Source organism: Lutjanus erythropterus, chromosome 2 (genome assembly GCF_056507025.1).
Source record: "Lutjanus erythropterus isolate fLutEry1 chromosome 2, fLutEry1.hap2, whole genome shotgun sequence".
NCBI classification, from domain to species: Eukaryota; Metazoa; Chordata; class Actinopteri; order Lutjaniformes; family Lutjanidae; genus Lutjanus; species Lutjanus erythropterus.
Window position 1 is genome coordinate 25095671 of NC_139318.1, and position 14588 is coordinate 25110258.

General features: G+C 37.8%; 2 protein-coding genes across 3 annotated transcripts; both read right to left on the minus strand.

Annotated features, from left to right (window-relative positions):
- Positions 1 to 478: 478 nt before the first annotated feature.
- necap2 (NECAP endocytosis associated 2) lies at positions 479 to 7090 on the minus strand. 2 transcript variants are annotated; one of them, XM_084734315.1, is made up of 8 exons: positions 6912 to 7090; positions 4896 to 4996; positions 3774 to 3878; positions 3292 to 3373; positions 2921 to 3029; positions 1660 to 1804; positions 1470 to 1554; positions 479 to 1343 (listed from the first exon to the last, which is right to left on the minus strand). In XM_084734315.1, exons 1-8 carry the CDS (start codon positions 7004 to 7006, stop codon positions 1298 to 1300), a joined length of 768 nt encoding a protein of 255 aa, XP_084590441.1. In that variant the 5' UTR covers positions 7007 to 7090; the 3' UTR covers positions 479 to 1297. The 2 variants fall into 2 exon arrangements, with proteins under 2 accessions (XP_084590441.1, XP_084590448.1); XM_084734322.1 differs by lacking the exon at positions 6912 to 7090 and adding an exon at positions 6615 to 6739.
- A 2661-nt stretch (positions 7091 to 9751) lies between these two features.
- On the minus strand, positions 9752 to 14420 carry LOC146331681 (SUZ RNA-binding domain-containing-like). Its single transcript, XM_084734333.1, has 4 exons — positions 13529 to 14420; positions 11823 to 11872; positions 11438 to 11707; positions 9752 to 10980 (listed from the first exon to the last, which is right to left on the minus strand). Exons 1-4 carry the CDS (start codon positions 13577 to 13579, stop codon positions 10869 to 10871), a joined length of 483 nt encoding a protein of 160 aa, XP_084590459.1. The 5' UTR covers positions 13580 to 14420; the 3' UTR covers positions 9752 to 10868.
- Positions 14421 to 14588: the final 168 nt, after the last annotated feature.

The window sequence follows — 14588 nt, forward strand, 5'->3', positions numbered from 1 at the left end:
CTCCAGGATCATGACTGTGCACAAAAAAAGTTAAGCTGACCCTGGTGTTGCCTGGTGTTGGCTGGTCCAGTAGTATTTGAGATTAGCTGCGGACAAGCTGCAGATCCAGTGATCATGCACACACTGACAGAAGTAATTATATATTTACAAAAAAAAAAAAGTTGATCCATTTGTCTTTGTACTGTATTTCAAAAATAATTTGTTTTTTTATTTACATTTTACACAACATCCCAGCTTTTTTGGAATTTGAGTTGTAAAAAAAGTGAAGTTGACAGTTATCACTATCAGCCACGAGAAGCAGGTAATTATCAGCAATCGGTATCAGCTGAAAAAATCCACATCATCCATTCTTACTGCTGACTACACTGAGGAGGAGGAGGTAACTGGTAACTCCATGTTCTGATGTCTAAGAGCAAACCACTGCTGTAAAGAACAATCTGACAAACAGGGTAGTTCACTAATAAAGATCCAAACAAGAGCCAATGAAATATATTGTTTATTTACAAGAAGACATAAATTTATACATTTTAGATCTTTTTTCAGGAAGGCACTTGATCAAATATCCGATGCAAATTAGCGAAAAGATTAAGGAAAATTCAATTTTGTAAAAGGCACATTTTAAAAAGCAACAACACATGAGGCAAAGACATATGAAGAGTGTACACAAGGACAAACATGAACACGCCAACGAAGCATGTTCAAACTTTTAACGACAGACAAAATGGTAATCATGACTTATTTCCAATGCTGTGATTTTAAAAATCTGTGTATTTTTTTCATTAAACTAAAACTAATCAAATATCAATATAGCTTTGCAAGATCTCCAAAAAAAATACTAGGAAACAGGAAAAAAACCCAAACATACTGGTATACAACTAAACAAAACATGGATACTTCAATAGGTAAACCATTTCCCAAATGGTACAAACAACCTTGAGATGAGTGGTGCTGGTGTGATGAGATAACTATATCACAGGAGGAGGAAAACATATGCTTGATGCTGTAAGGACAAGAACCAGAGGGACAATCAAATCTGGTTTCTGGACAGATGAAAAGGACAGAGAGACTGCATGAGGAGAGTGTGAAAAAAGGAGTATGATTGTAAAAAATATGTACAGTTGACTGTTTGTTCCTCCAGAGTGTGTTGGTCAGCGGGCTACGGTTTATGTGAAGAGTTGAAAGTGAATGAGCCAGCCATGTTTACTAACAGTTTCTCTCTTTTAGTTTCTCTTTTTGCCACAATCGTCCTGTCCATGGAATGTATGGAACCTGAGTGTGTGCAAGGTGTTCTCACGACTCAACTAAACTGCACCCATCCTGATTTGACAGCATCTTTACTGGAGCTGTGGAGGAGAGGGGGATGAAGACGATGATGGAGAGTGACAGAATCCAAAAACAATAATGATTATGACGGATGAACACGATGGGTCACTACAGACATAAATGCATGTGACAGTTTCTGAACTTACTTGGAGCCTGCAGATGTGAAATCTCCCCACAAGTCGGAGCTGGGCTGGGCTGCAGGGACCGGGGAGCCAAAGTCTAAAAGAGGGGCTGCACACAGAGAAAAAAAACACAATTATGGAAAACATAAATACTGTTTGAAATATGTGTGGATGTTTTAAATAATGCGATTTGAAACAAAATCACGGTGATCACCAGTGTTAGTCTGTACAGCTGGGACTGTCTGTGGTCCCCCAGGAGGTGGCATCAAACCACCAGCCTTTGCACCTGGTGGAGGTGGGAGCAGACCTCCACCCATGGGCTTCGCTTTGGCAGCACCTGCTTCCTTCTTCTTGATGTTCTGTGATAGACAGTCATGACAGTTTCTGAACGTCTTTATCGACTAATTAGTGATTCTTTTCTTAATACAAACAAACGAGTTGCAGATAGGGTCTGGCCTGGTCACTTATTCTGACACTAACAAAAATTCACTGACATCTGAAAAATGTATGAATTATTATTATTGGAAATTATCATATTATTGTAAGCTGTACAAAGTCACAATTAAAGTAATCAGTGATCAAAAAAAGTAGCGCTTAACAAAAATATGACCACACAGCTCACTCAACAGGCGCTCATATTAACTAAATATCCCTGCTCATATGTGACCCACTATCTCCTTAATTAACATGATCACAATACAAATGATAATATCATAAACATGAACAAAAAAATACCAAAATATGAATTACTACACACACCTTAATATTACTACAAAAATATATTCTTTTCTAAATTTATTCATGGCTCCCCCAATATGTGTCATTGTTCAATTTACTAATTTATCCTAGTTTTTTTTTCTTACCTCTGTGTCTATTAAGCAAACAAATACACATTCCAGTTATTACAAAATTCCTCTTTAAAAAAAAAAAAATCAAATCAACAATAGCTTTCTAACTATGTATTTTAGAGTCTTATGTATATATTAATAAGCAACATCTAAAAAATATTAGACAATAGTTTGAATCCAAATTTGAAATATTGTAGTTTAAGTTTAGCAGTTTTTTTTTTACAATTTCCTGATATTAGGTTTGAATTGGGCTTGATTATGCTTGGAGATTTATTACAAAAACATTACAAAAAAAACAATTATTTAAAAAAATCATCCACATCCACATCAGTTGTGTCACTCAAACAGGTGCAACAAAACTCCTGCGTTATCCACTCTGAGCCAACTCAACAACAGGGAACAGACTCCACTGACAAAAACAGTCATTTTACCTTGAAGAACACAGAGATTGGCTGCTGCCTCAATCTAAAGCTAGTAACATTAGTTCAGATCCAAACCAACCTTAATGAGATACTCAACTTTGATATCATGTATACATTTTTACTATTTAAAGTCACATTTCCAGAGGCTTTAGATTCTGCTAAATAGAAACTGAAAACATCTCTAATGCTGGCGCTAAATGCTCACCCCAATGCTGATCTTGATAGTTTGTCCCTCTTTGAAGCTGAGGTCCAACTTAGGTGCTGCACTCTGAGAAGCTTCCAGTTTTGCGAGTTCACCTTCTTGCTTCACCCACCTTTAGAAACAGAGTTTGAAAGCATAATTATTGTCAGATTTGTCAGTTTCATTCCTGTGGAACGACTGTGAATGTCTTTTACGATTGAACATTCAGAATTAGAACAAATGATTTGAATGAATATGCATGGCTTAGAAATGTGCACCATTGTCTACCCATAAAGCCAAACATAAATGTACCAGGATGTGTGTTGAAATATGTACCAGGTCATTAAAAACAGAGATCAGATAGTAAAAAGGCTTCATGAGAGAAGTTTACTTACTTAAAGTGATCTTGTAAAGCTACGTTGAAGTCAAATGAGTCTCCACGATCAGCAAAACCCACGCCAATAAAAGCATGACGTCCTTTATTGAAGAAATTTCAAAGATAAAAACAATTTAGGGAACCTTTTGCATCACATGACAAAACATAAAACATACATATTCCTGCAGTAAGACATATTGTATATAGTAATGGATAGTATAGCCCTATGTTAAATGAAAACTGTGGATCAATCCTACACCATATTAGACAGAATACAGGACTTTTACAAGACAATTACAAGAGTAGAGTTGTTTATAGCATTTATGTAGTCCTTAAAGAGACAGCAATAGATGGCATCTGTGTGTAAAAAAGTCCCTTTGACTTTAAAATAAATAAAATAAATCCCTAGCGCAGTATATCTGCCTACCTTCTTTTATTATAAGTGTTTCTTATTGTCAAAAAGTTTGAAGAAAAGCACAGTCTCCAATGAAAGTGTCTTACCATTTCCATCTTCTATCCGGATCACAAAATACCTGCTGGAGTCTGTGACTGCTTCAACTGCACAACCTGGATACTGTTCAACTGGAGCCTGAGCAAACAACTCTCCTGCAAAGAACAAATTTGCACCAAACGGTGCCTAAGGGTTATTTTCTGAGAGTAATACAGTAAAACGGTTGGTTGAAAAGGACAAAGAAAGATAGGAAGTTTGTTGTCAGGTGTTTTGATCACACTGTGACACAAAGGTTCTCTGTGATAAATGTGACTGGAATTGTAGAATTGGCAAACTTTTATTTGAGTTGGCTGTGCTCAGAAGGTCAGCAGGTCAGGAGAAGTATTAATGTGAAACAAGCAAGGTCAAGACTCTCCTGTGTAATTACAGATTACCATTAAAAATAATGACAACTGTAATGTAAATCTGTTGCACACTGTGTGTTTCCTCCCATAACTATTTCCATGAATCAGTGATACTGTGGGTACAGCAAGGTGCTTAATGTAATCCATCTTTGTTTTTTGGTAAAAATATGATCCTCCATTTCAATGGAAAAAACAAACCAGTATCCTTTTTTGCCTGTAAACAGTGAGATAGCGGCTTTCATTCCTGTTCATCAAGTGTCAGTGTACACTACTACAGTACCCAGTTTCTCTCAGGTTGTGAACCATATATTTCAAGTCTCAAGCACTTCTGAACCTCCATTGTGTGCTGCCTGAATGTGAAGACATTTGATCCATGTAACAATAACACATCTAACCATGGCAACTTACTACTACAGGATCTATGTACAATGCTTCTAAACAGAGCAGACAAGACAACAGAGGAAGCCTCAGTTTGTTTCATGACCAAACTGGTCAGGATTTCTTGCAGTCTTTGAACTGGTGCCTCACTTTTAACACTCAGTGCTTTATTAATACTTGGTGCTTATTTATCGTGCTTATGGGAAGTTAAGAGACTCAAATAAATGAATTAAGTCCTTATCTTGCGCAATTAGTTGCAGAGGTAAAAGAAAATAATTGTAAAGCAATTTATCTCGGTGGCATGAGTTGAGAGACAAAAAATCCATGTGGTGAATTGAGAAAACTCTGACAGACAAATACAGAAAACAGCAGAGATGCCAGTTTGTTTACCTGTGTTTTTGTCCTCTAACTTAATGAAGGCCATCTTTCCTTTAGCTGTGATTTTCATCCTGCCACTCCATGCAGGTTCATCTAGCTTCCAGTCAGCAGCACTAGAAAAAACAGGAAACACACTGAATCTCAATATGAAAGTGGTTTGCCTAATCCTCGTGCACTGGAATGGCTGACACCGTTTTAACACACGCAGCTGTAGTTTTTCACAGCAGGAGGAAGTGAAATCAAAACTTTTCAGGAAGACTAAAATGTGACCCTTGTGCCTGCAGTTATCTCTGCTATTCTGCTGCTAACTGAAGAAAAACAAATCTAAACAGCCAAAAAACTGTATTTAGTGCATTACTCTGAATAATCTGTTGGTTCCAGCCATTCGGATTTACAGTAGAGATTAGGCTCATTCAAAACATGACTACAATATAACATCTGTGGATCCTATAAAGATACAACTCACCCCTGAGATGAAACGAAGCTTCACAGACCTCAACATCAGTATTAAAATAAAAATATAGAATTTTCACCCTGCAGCAAGCAAAATAACCCAATACAATTCTATAATATTAAACAACCAAAATAGGACAAGAAAAAAAAAAATCCTCAAGGCCTACTTTTTCCAGAGCTTTCAACTGCATCTCACAATTTTCTGTTTTCTTGAAGACATCCGATCAATGAAGAAAGCCCATAGGATACAGTTGAAAGCTCCTGACAGCTAGTATCAGACCTTGAGGTTTCTTTTTGTTTTGCCTTTTTGTGGTCCAGCTGCTACTCTCAAGGTGAAGAATAAACTTCCACGATAGTTTCTTTAAACAGAAACACAATTTCTTCAACGGGCTGCTTAGGCGGCAGTGTGTACAGTCAAGCCTAGCCAATGTCAGATGTCATAAAGTTCTTCTACTCTTTTGTGTTCAAAACAAGCACATAATATACTGTACTTGCTACAGTCCATGCATTTATTGCATTTATCACACTGTTGAAAAATAAATATGTTTTGTCAAGTACTGTACTTCAATAAAAATTTTGACACCCTTGTACTGAGTATTTCCATTTTATGCTACTTTTATATTGTCACTGACTACATTTCAGAGACAAATATTGTACTTTTAGTTCCACTACATTAATTTAATACTATATGATAGTTACTCATTACTTTTCACATTTAAGGGATTATATGCAGAACTATACTAATAGTCTACCCAGTACCAGCCTATATAAAGCATCTAAACTTGTTTTTTCATTAACTACAACTTTAAAATACTCTTACATGTATCTGTGAGTGATGGAAACAGAATATTATAATATTCCAACACAGTGTGAAAGAGGCCATTCTGCATAATTAATACTTTTACTTCTGATACTTTAAGTACATTTTGTTCTGTATTTTCACCTCAGTAAAATTTGGAATTCAGGACCTTTGCTTGTAACAGAGTACTTTTCGACTACAGTATTTCTACTTTTATTCAAGTAAAAGATCTTCGCACTTCTACAACTGATAAAATCATCGAGCAAATTTACTGGCTCTTTGTGGACACTTGGTCCACGGCTAGCACCAAGTCTGGACAAGTAATGTGCACCCATTATCGGACAGATATTAGCGCTGCTGTTAAAAACTTTCCAGCGTCAGCAATGTCACCATGTCGCTGGTCTTTCACAACGAAAGTTATCTTTTTATAATGACAACAGATGGAAGCCACGAGTAACACAGAATAAATGTTAATTTACAAAGTCAGGATGATGGTGTCAGATTTCTGTGAGCTGGTACAGCAGGGAATGTGTGTTTGTACATAAAGCTGACTCCAGATGTTTCACTTAGCTTATGTCTCTTTATCTGACAGCTAACTGTCTGTCGTCGTCGACTACATTCAGCGGAGAAACAGAGAAAAGTGATAAGCACCCATAATAACAACTAGTTGTCCGATAATGGATGTGTTGCTATTACATTAGCTTTGGTAGTCGACACTTGACTCCTCACTCGTCAGTTACAGACGTTACCGTAACTTCTCTGTGACGTCTTCTTACCGATATCCACGGTTAGAAGCGCGCGGGGGGATCCGGTAAACATGGACCTCGGGCTTTACGCAGAGCATCGACTCATAACTGCTGTCTTCTGCCATTTTGTCAAGTTTCACCAACTATCAAACCCAACTTCCGACTTTCAATGGACACCTCTGGAGTTCAACCCCATCCCAGATGATCCGCCGAGCGGCTTTCAAACAGCGCCGCGTCTGGTCAGGATGGTTCACACACCTGACAGATGAAGGTACAACAGTCTCTAAAGCAGAGAGCAGTACAAGAAGTATTCAGATCCTTTAGGCTATTCTTCTCAACCAGTGTGGCAGGGCCCAACGATGGGCCTTGGGGTACCAAACTATTATTATTTTTTTTATTTTGCCTTGTTTTGTTTTGCTTTCTATTTTTTTTTTTAAACTTTATTTTACTCTCCACATGTAGAATGTAGCTAGTTATTGAAATACTTAACTTTTTGCAGTTAGTTTTATACATACTGTTAACAGGTTACCATTCACATTGTGTGTACTAGTGTGTTGTTAGTATTTTTGATAATTTACATAACATGTTCACTTTTTGAATTACCCTCGTATAAAGGCATTTATAAAATAATCATTATTCCCACTGTGACCAAGTATTTGCCGCAAAAATTACTTAGATTATTAATTACTTTTAACAGTTATCACAGTCACTTCTCCAAATGCAATGGTGGACAGTAGTGAAGTACTTGAGTACTGTACTTAAGTACATTTTTTGAGTATCTGTACTTTACTTGAGTATTTGTTTTTTTGGAAACTTATTACTTTCACTCCACTACATTTCAAAGACAAATACGAGGGTAATTCAAAAAGTTCTGATACAAATTGAAAAAAAAACTTTATTTATGAAAGATACAAAATTATTTTTCAACATAAGATCCACCTAACTCAGTACACTTCTGCAAGCGATGTTTCCACCGAGAAATTCCTTCTTGATAGAATTCTGGAGCTTGTCTAGTCAACCAGGTCACAACCTCCCTCTTTGGTTCAAGTATGGACTGAAATCTTGTTCCTTTCAAACGTTCCTTCAACTTTGGAAATACGGCTCTAGAAGGTGAGGTCTCCATAAACATTTTGCAAAGCTTCAATGATTTCTGTAGGTTTCCATTGAAGTTTTGTTAGAAATTTGATGTTTGCTCGAACTTCAAATTGGCTCATTTTGGACGGTCAAAAAAGTTGGTTTTGTAATATGTAACCTGGAACATTGAATAACAAAGTTAGAATGCTGTAACTTGTCAAATTTGTTTATAAGTCATCAGTGGTACGATTCAAGGTCATTTTGTTACACTATTTTGACTCAGTTTGAATTTATGTCATTTGTCTTAGAACTTTTTGAATGCCCCTCGTATAAGCCATGATGAGTTTTTGCCAATCTGTATCACATTAAATAGAAAAAACTGCTTCATATTCATTCAATTTTCACAAAATAAAAAGCAATACTCCAAGTTCTTTGTTTGAACTGTGTTTATTAAAGGGTATTCAAATGTCAACTGTGTTTTTCAAGTTTCAAAATAACACTGACATCAAAACTGGACAGGTGGCTGTGAATGGCTGAAACAAAGCTTTCTGGGTAGATCACATAGGTACAAGATGGGTATTTGCTTTTAATTATCAGTTTTAAAGGATTACATTTACTTCATCAAATGAACTGAACCTGATCCCTGGGAACAGTGTTGTTATCAGTATTATGGGCACACATCCTCGATGTTGCAGGTCCAAATCCAGTTTACAACCTTGCATGCTGTGATCAGTGTATACATTCTCATACAACAAAACTACTGAGATGTTAGAGCTGTAATCGACAACTTATATTGCTGTCATCATACAACAACAAAAGGTACTGTAACTTCATTTCCCAGACATTAGTGAATGATACACTCACTTTTTTTTTGCAGCAAGTGACGTTTGAATGAGTGGTGCAAATGCAGCAGTCTTGACCACACTGATAAATTTACTGCTGTGTAGAAGAGAGCTGTTCAATTTACTGTTAACCACTCTTTTAATTCATTGCAGGTCATAATCTTTCTAATCAATGGTTTCACTGACACCGGAAACTATTTGGATTAATCATAATCAAAGCACAGTCATGGAACACTTCTGTAATAAAAGCATTGTTACACCCTCACTTAGTGTGGTTTTGTATTTGCCTAAAACATTTGCTGAGTGCAGCTATAAACTGTGGATTTACAGTATTCAATGAAAGAATTAACCTCTCACAAGTGCACAAAAAAGCACAAGATTAACAAGCACTACCTACTGGAAAGTTTCTGTACGTAGCCAGGGATCATGTGTTGTTTAAGGCATACAAATGTTAAAAGGTTCAAAAATTTCTGCAGGTCCAATTTCTGTGAAACTGTCAGTATTTCTAACTCATCCGTATTTGATGAGATTTTATAATGATTTCTTTTCATTTCAATGGCAAACAATGGTGTAAAATCCTTTTGTGCGAGGAACACCACTGGAAAGACATCCATTAAAACCAGGCAGTGGGATTTGGCTTCATTCTTCTGATTAAAAAAGAGATTTCTAATATTTTTTAGATGATTTTTGTAGTTTTCATCACAAATTTCCCTGACATATTTTTCCCAAAATGAAGCTGCTGTCATGTGGGTGTATCATCCTCCACACAGGCATCAAATAGCTATTTCTGAAGAAATGGCAACCCATAATTTTAATAGCACAATCCGTCAGTGTACTACAGCCAATGCAAGTCTTCTTTTCTGGAGAGACGCAGTGCAATTGGCTGTAAGAGAAGTTCCAACATTGCTATTCTGATTAGAAACAGCGAAGCAACACACATGGACATTTATGCACAATAACTTTGGATTTTCAACTCATGAACAGGACTGACTTTTTCCATTTTGATAAATTTAATGACACTACCAATACAGTTTCCTATGCAGGCTACGTCATCTAATCTCTGGTAAACTACTGAACTCCAGGCCTAAACATATTATGTCTCAAAAAAAAGAAAGAAAAACATGAAACAATGTAAACTGTTTAAAATAAAAGATAAATTTGAAACGAAACACAGCACAGGTAATTAGGCAACATGTAAACAATAATCCAGGGAGTAGATTCATTATTATTGCTTGAATAAGCCTAGATTTTGTGACATTCTGTCCTTCTGATCTATAATCTTTGGCCACACACTGTGTGCCCACCGGGCGTTTCTTTCAGAGCCACCAGTGCCAACCAAGAGGCCTGTGGACTGTGGAAAGTTCTGGTCTTGGTCTGCCATTTCTACACCACTATAGTATTAAAACACACTCCTGTGCACTTTTACTCAAAGGCTTGGACCAGTTTGACTCTCCATCAACTTGCACTTAAGCTGCTGAACACACAGTAAACTCTCTGCACTGTCAAGCACTTGATTTCCACTGAACCCGACAAACTGGGGCCAGCCGCCCGGTGGACACCCAGACATGATCCACGCTCCATCAGTGGAAAGGCCAGCTTGCTCGTTTGCGCGTCTCCGGGGGAATGCCCACAGATTCACAAGCTCTCCTTATTCTCCCTGATGAGACAAGACACCTGATGCCCTGGCGCTCGGCCGGCCAATCATACTTAAAATCATAGGGCACCTCATGGTACATCAAAGTATCACAGTGTGTAGGGATGTGAGGCGGACGCCTGTTCACAGTGTGGAACAGAAGGGGTTTCAGATCTCTGGCTGATCTCTGCCAGGCCCTTGCAACGTTCCACAGTGGGAAAAGACAAGGTGAAAGGCAAAGACCAGGCCAGTACGCAGATTAGAGAGAGGGTGGAGCAGTTCATTTCAATCCATGCTACGTCTTCATATTTCTAATGTCTGTCAAATATATTTCTCATCCCACCACTCTGCTCTTCATACCACACAGATCCCCTTTAACTGTCGCCCTTCATGCCCTCTCAGGGAGACAGCCGAATCCTTGCAGCAGGTAGCTCTTGTTTATCTGCAGAGTCGGAAGCCTGAGGTGCCATCTGGGCCAGTGGGCTGGCGGATCACGTGATTGTTTGGACGAACTGGTTCTGATGCTTGCTGTGTGCTCATACGAGCTGGCCTAAAGATATGTGGAGAAATGAGAATTAATTACAAAACAGTGTTAAACTTATTTTTTGCTCTCAATTTTGCTACTGTTTGTAGTTACTACAAGGAGTTTTTAAATGGATATGAAAAAGTCTCCGTTCTGATGCCACTATATGACCTACATAAGCAAACAAGACCATCTGCAAGAAGACCGGCAATTTCTCTATTGTTATTCTTAATGCCTGCCACCACGTCAAATTCTCCTTGAAATCAGATGAAGCGATCCTGTGTTTGTTTTCCCAAGCAAAGTTACAGTGAATAGTACATTAGCCAGCTAAAAAGAAGCAGGAGGAGATCATTATATAGATAATTTTGTTTTTGACATTATATTTTGTGATTATTACAGTGGAAACAAGGAGGCTCCAAAACGAATAAAATTGTTAAGTTCCTTGTAGCTTCAAATGTTGTTCTTCACTGTTGTAATGTCTTACCTGTCCTGGCAGGGATTGTCCTGAGGCATGTCGTCTGAAGAAGCACTACCCAAAATCCTACGTCTGGCTTCAGCGTATTCTGCCTCTCGCTGGGCCAAAGACTTCATCTGCTGTGAGGGACGAGACGAGGACGCAGGGTTTCCAGCGGTACCATTGTTTGAAGGACGTTTCAAAATTCGAATTTGTGGTGGGGGTGCAGCAGGCAGAGAGTCATCCTGGATAACAACTGCAGTTCGAACAGGTGAGCCACCTGAACCCACACTGGATTTCCTGTACCAGGAAAAACATCACAGGAATAAAATTAAACAAAACTTTTCTTGCCATATTTTTAGCTGAATATCTCTCGCCAATTTTTAAAATTTTAATAGTTTTTGTCTTTACTTACTTTGCCTCCTGATTTATTTTCAGCTTAGCCTCAAGCCTTCTCTCAATTTCCTGAAGAGAAAGACATATTTGTTACACTTGTAGTGTCCAACAGGTTCATTATGTGCTTCACTGACCTATATAGCAAACTTGTAGCGAGATCTGGATTTATATATTGATGACTGGTTATTGGAATGTAAGAAGCCCTACTTTTGAAAATTATTGTGACATACTCTAGTTCAAGGTACAATATGTAGGATTTGTCAGGTTGTTGTTTGTAAACACACCACAATGATAGTTGAATGTCCAGTCTCATTCCCAGGACATCAAATACAGGTGTTTTGGGTTGGTAAAGATTGGTGGACGGGGTCTCTGCAGATGCAGGAACCACTGCACACTTCTAGTGGGTGATGATTGAGAGGGATTGTTTTTGTATGAGTCTATGCATTATTTTGGTGGAAGTCCTACATAGCTTGCCTTTAAGAAACTGATTTGTGTTTCATAGCAACTGTGTACTTATTTAGGCTTTTTGTTGACAGTGACTCTATGAAAAATAAAAAACAACAAACACACAATCCTGAATCCAATATTAATACTGATTAAGATCAAAATATATGAGTACAGGGAAAAAATATATAATTTATTACATGATTTTCGCATTTATACTTAGTGTTAAGCAAAGACACAGTTGACAGGGTTAGCTGTATACATGTATCAGTATCAGATAATATCAATACATTTTCAGTGGTTGTATTTCAGATCAATCATGAGTTACAAAATAACTAGAGATACACAATTATTTTATCAGCTGATAGTGGGAATGTGTTATTATTATTTATTATTCTGAATATGAAAATAAAACGGTAAATAAATAATAAATATTTATAATGATATATTAGGCTTTTAATTTAAATTTGTCAAAATGCACTATAATAGTCAAGGAATATTTGTCAAGTTTTTCCATGCACTACTAGAAAATATAAATGAACATTTGCAGAGTCGAAACAGTTTTTTGTTATTGTTGTGATGTCAGTTTTCGTTAGGTCAGAACTATGGACGGGGTGAAGAAAAAAAAAAACAGCATCAGCCACCAGCTGGCTGGCAGATTTGTTTCAATCACAAGCCCAATCATCATCAATCAACCATCATCTATCTTTGCTCAGTGCATCTTAACCGTTCTTACCTTCAACAGATAATTAAACAAAAATGTGAACTTTTCTGTTATCGAACATAGTTTGCCATAAACAAATCAGACTGGTCTAATCTACCAATACACTCTAAAGCATCTGCTAAATCTATCTGAGAAAAACCCTGAACATACCAAACTGTTATGGCAGAGTAATGATTCACCTCAGTGCAACCTGTCATTTCCGCAATGGGCGGACCTAAACAATGAAGGAAATGCGGGGGAAAAGTCGACTTTGTGTAAATGTAGGTTTTCTTTGTGGATGTTTCTCAGGTTTTCCACATATAATAAAATCATTCTGTGCTGCAAATATAATGACACGAAGCCAGACTCAGTCTCATGTCGTTGTGGGACAGCGAGGCCTGCATGACTGAGCCAGGAAACCAGGCTGCTTTCGTTGATATGAAAATAAGCCGAAATTAATAATATGTTTATGTACTCAACCACCACACACATCCAGGTGATCATGGATCTTTGCACTGTGACTTGCCGACCACCATACTAACATCTTGTCGAGCAGAATATGTTGTAATGTTTCTCACCCCGCTGTCCGCTGCCTCTTCCCAGCTCTCTGCAACCTCTTCATCCTCCATGTTTAGCTAACAGACTGCTGGCTGGTTACCTCTTCGGCTCCGCTGGCTAACTGTTTCCCATCCACGCAGAGAGCATGTGGCGGTGGGCAGCGCTCACACAGACCCGCGGGGACTTCAATATAACCAGTTTTTGTGATCAGATGAAGGCTGAATAGGAAAAGTCACAACCCTTTCCCCAGCCGCGTGTTAGCCTGCTAGCTTAATGCTCAACTAAGGGCAATCCCCCTGGCTGCTGGGCTGCCTGTTACTTTAAATTTGGCGTCACGTCCACCTCAGTAAATTAACCGGCCACTGGTGTCGTTCACACGCCGCACAGACGGAAAAAACCACCTGGCTGTAAACACAATATAGTTTGGAGTATCGATAGATATGAGCTACGGTTTAACACTCAAGCAATGCCTCTCAAGTTTAAGCGTTAAAACAGGAAGTGAACTGACGGTTTATTAACGTTTGCTCAGGTAGCGTAAACTTGCTAAGGGTTAGCCTCCAAGTAACCGGCAAAATAAAATAATTTAAACGCGGACCCTGACAAAACTAAATTAATGTTATAACGCGTTACATAACTCGGTAAGTAGTAAAAGAGGCACTCACTAACATCATTCCACCACACTGTCCTTGTTTTTTGGGGGGATATTTGTGTTTAGCATGACATGAAGGTAACTGCTGCGTTCAAGTGTTGTGTGAAGTACAGAAGCGTTCGCGTGTTCTCTGGAAAAAAAGTTATGATTTACAAAGGCACAACGTGAGAAAAGCTCATAAAATAAAATATCAACAAAGAATAATTAAATAATGCTCAAAATATGATTATATATTCTTTAACACAAATTATAAAATGTTGCTATGAAATGGTATAAATGGTCTTTAGCAGTTGAATGTGGAAATGAACGGTGGTGACATGAACGCAGCATGGCAGCCAATCATCATTTCAACTCAAAATCTTTTTTTAATATTTTTTTTTTCGGATTTTAATCATATATGGATCAGAATAGGAGTCCAGAGTACAGCAGAT

What these genes read in the sequence shown, in the direction of transcription:
- necap2 (XM_084734315.1), bottom strand. Translation starts at nt 7,006, where the DNA reads ATGGCAGAAGACAGCAGTTATGAGTCGATGCTCTGCGTAAAGCCCGAG. An exon ending in GCTTCTAACCGTGGATATCG is followed by an intron (nt 4,997 to 6,911) that starts GTAAGAAGACGT and finishes TGTTTTTTCTAG; the next exon opens with TGCTGCTGACTGGAAGCTAG. An exon ending in AGCTGTACAGACTAACACTG is followed by an intron (nt 1,555 to 1,659) that starts GTGATCACCGTG and finishes CTCTGTGTGCAG; the next exon opens with CCCCTCTTTTAGACTTTGGC.
- LOC146331681 (XM_084734333.1), bottom strand. Translation starts at nt 13,579, where the DNA reads ATGGAGGATGAAGAGGTTGCAGAGAGCTGGGAAGAGGCAGCGGACAGC. An exon ending in AAAATAAATCAGGAGGCAAA is followed by an intron (nt 11,708 to 11,822) that starts GTAAGTAAAGAC and finishes TTCCTGGTACAG; the next exon opens with GAAATCCAGTGTGGGTTCAG. An exon ending in GACAATCCCTGCCAGGACAG is followed by an intron (nt 10,981 to 11,437) that starts GTAAGACATTAC and finishes ACATATCTTTAG; the next exon opens with GCCAGCTCGTATGAGCACAC.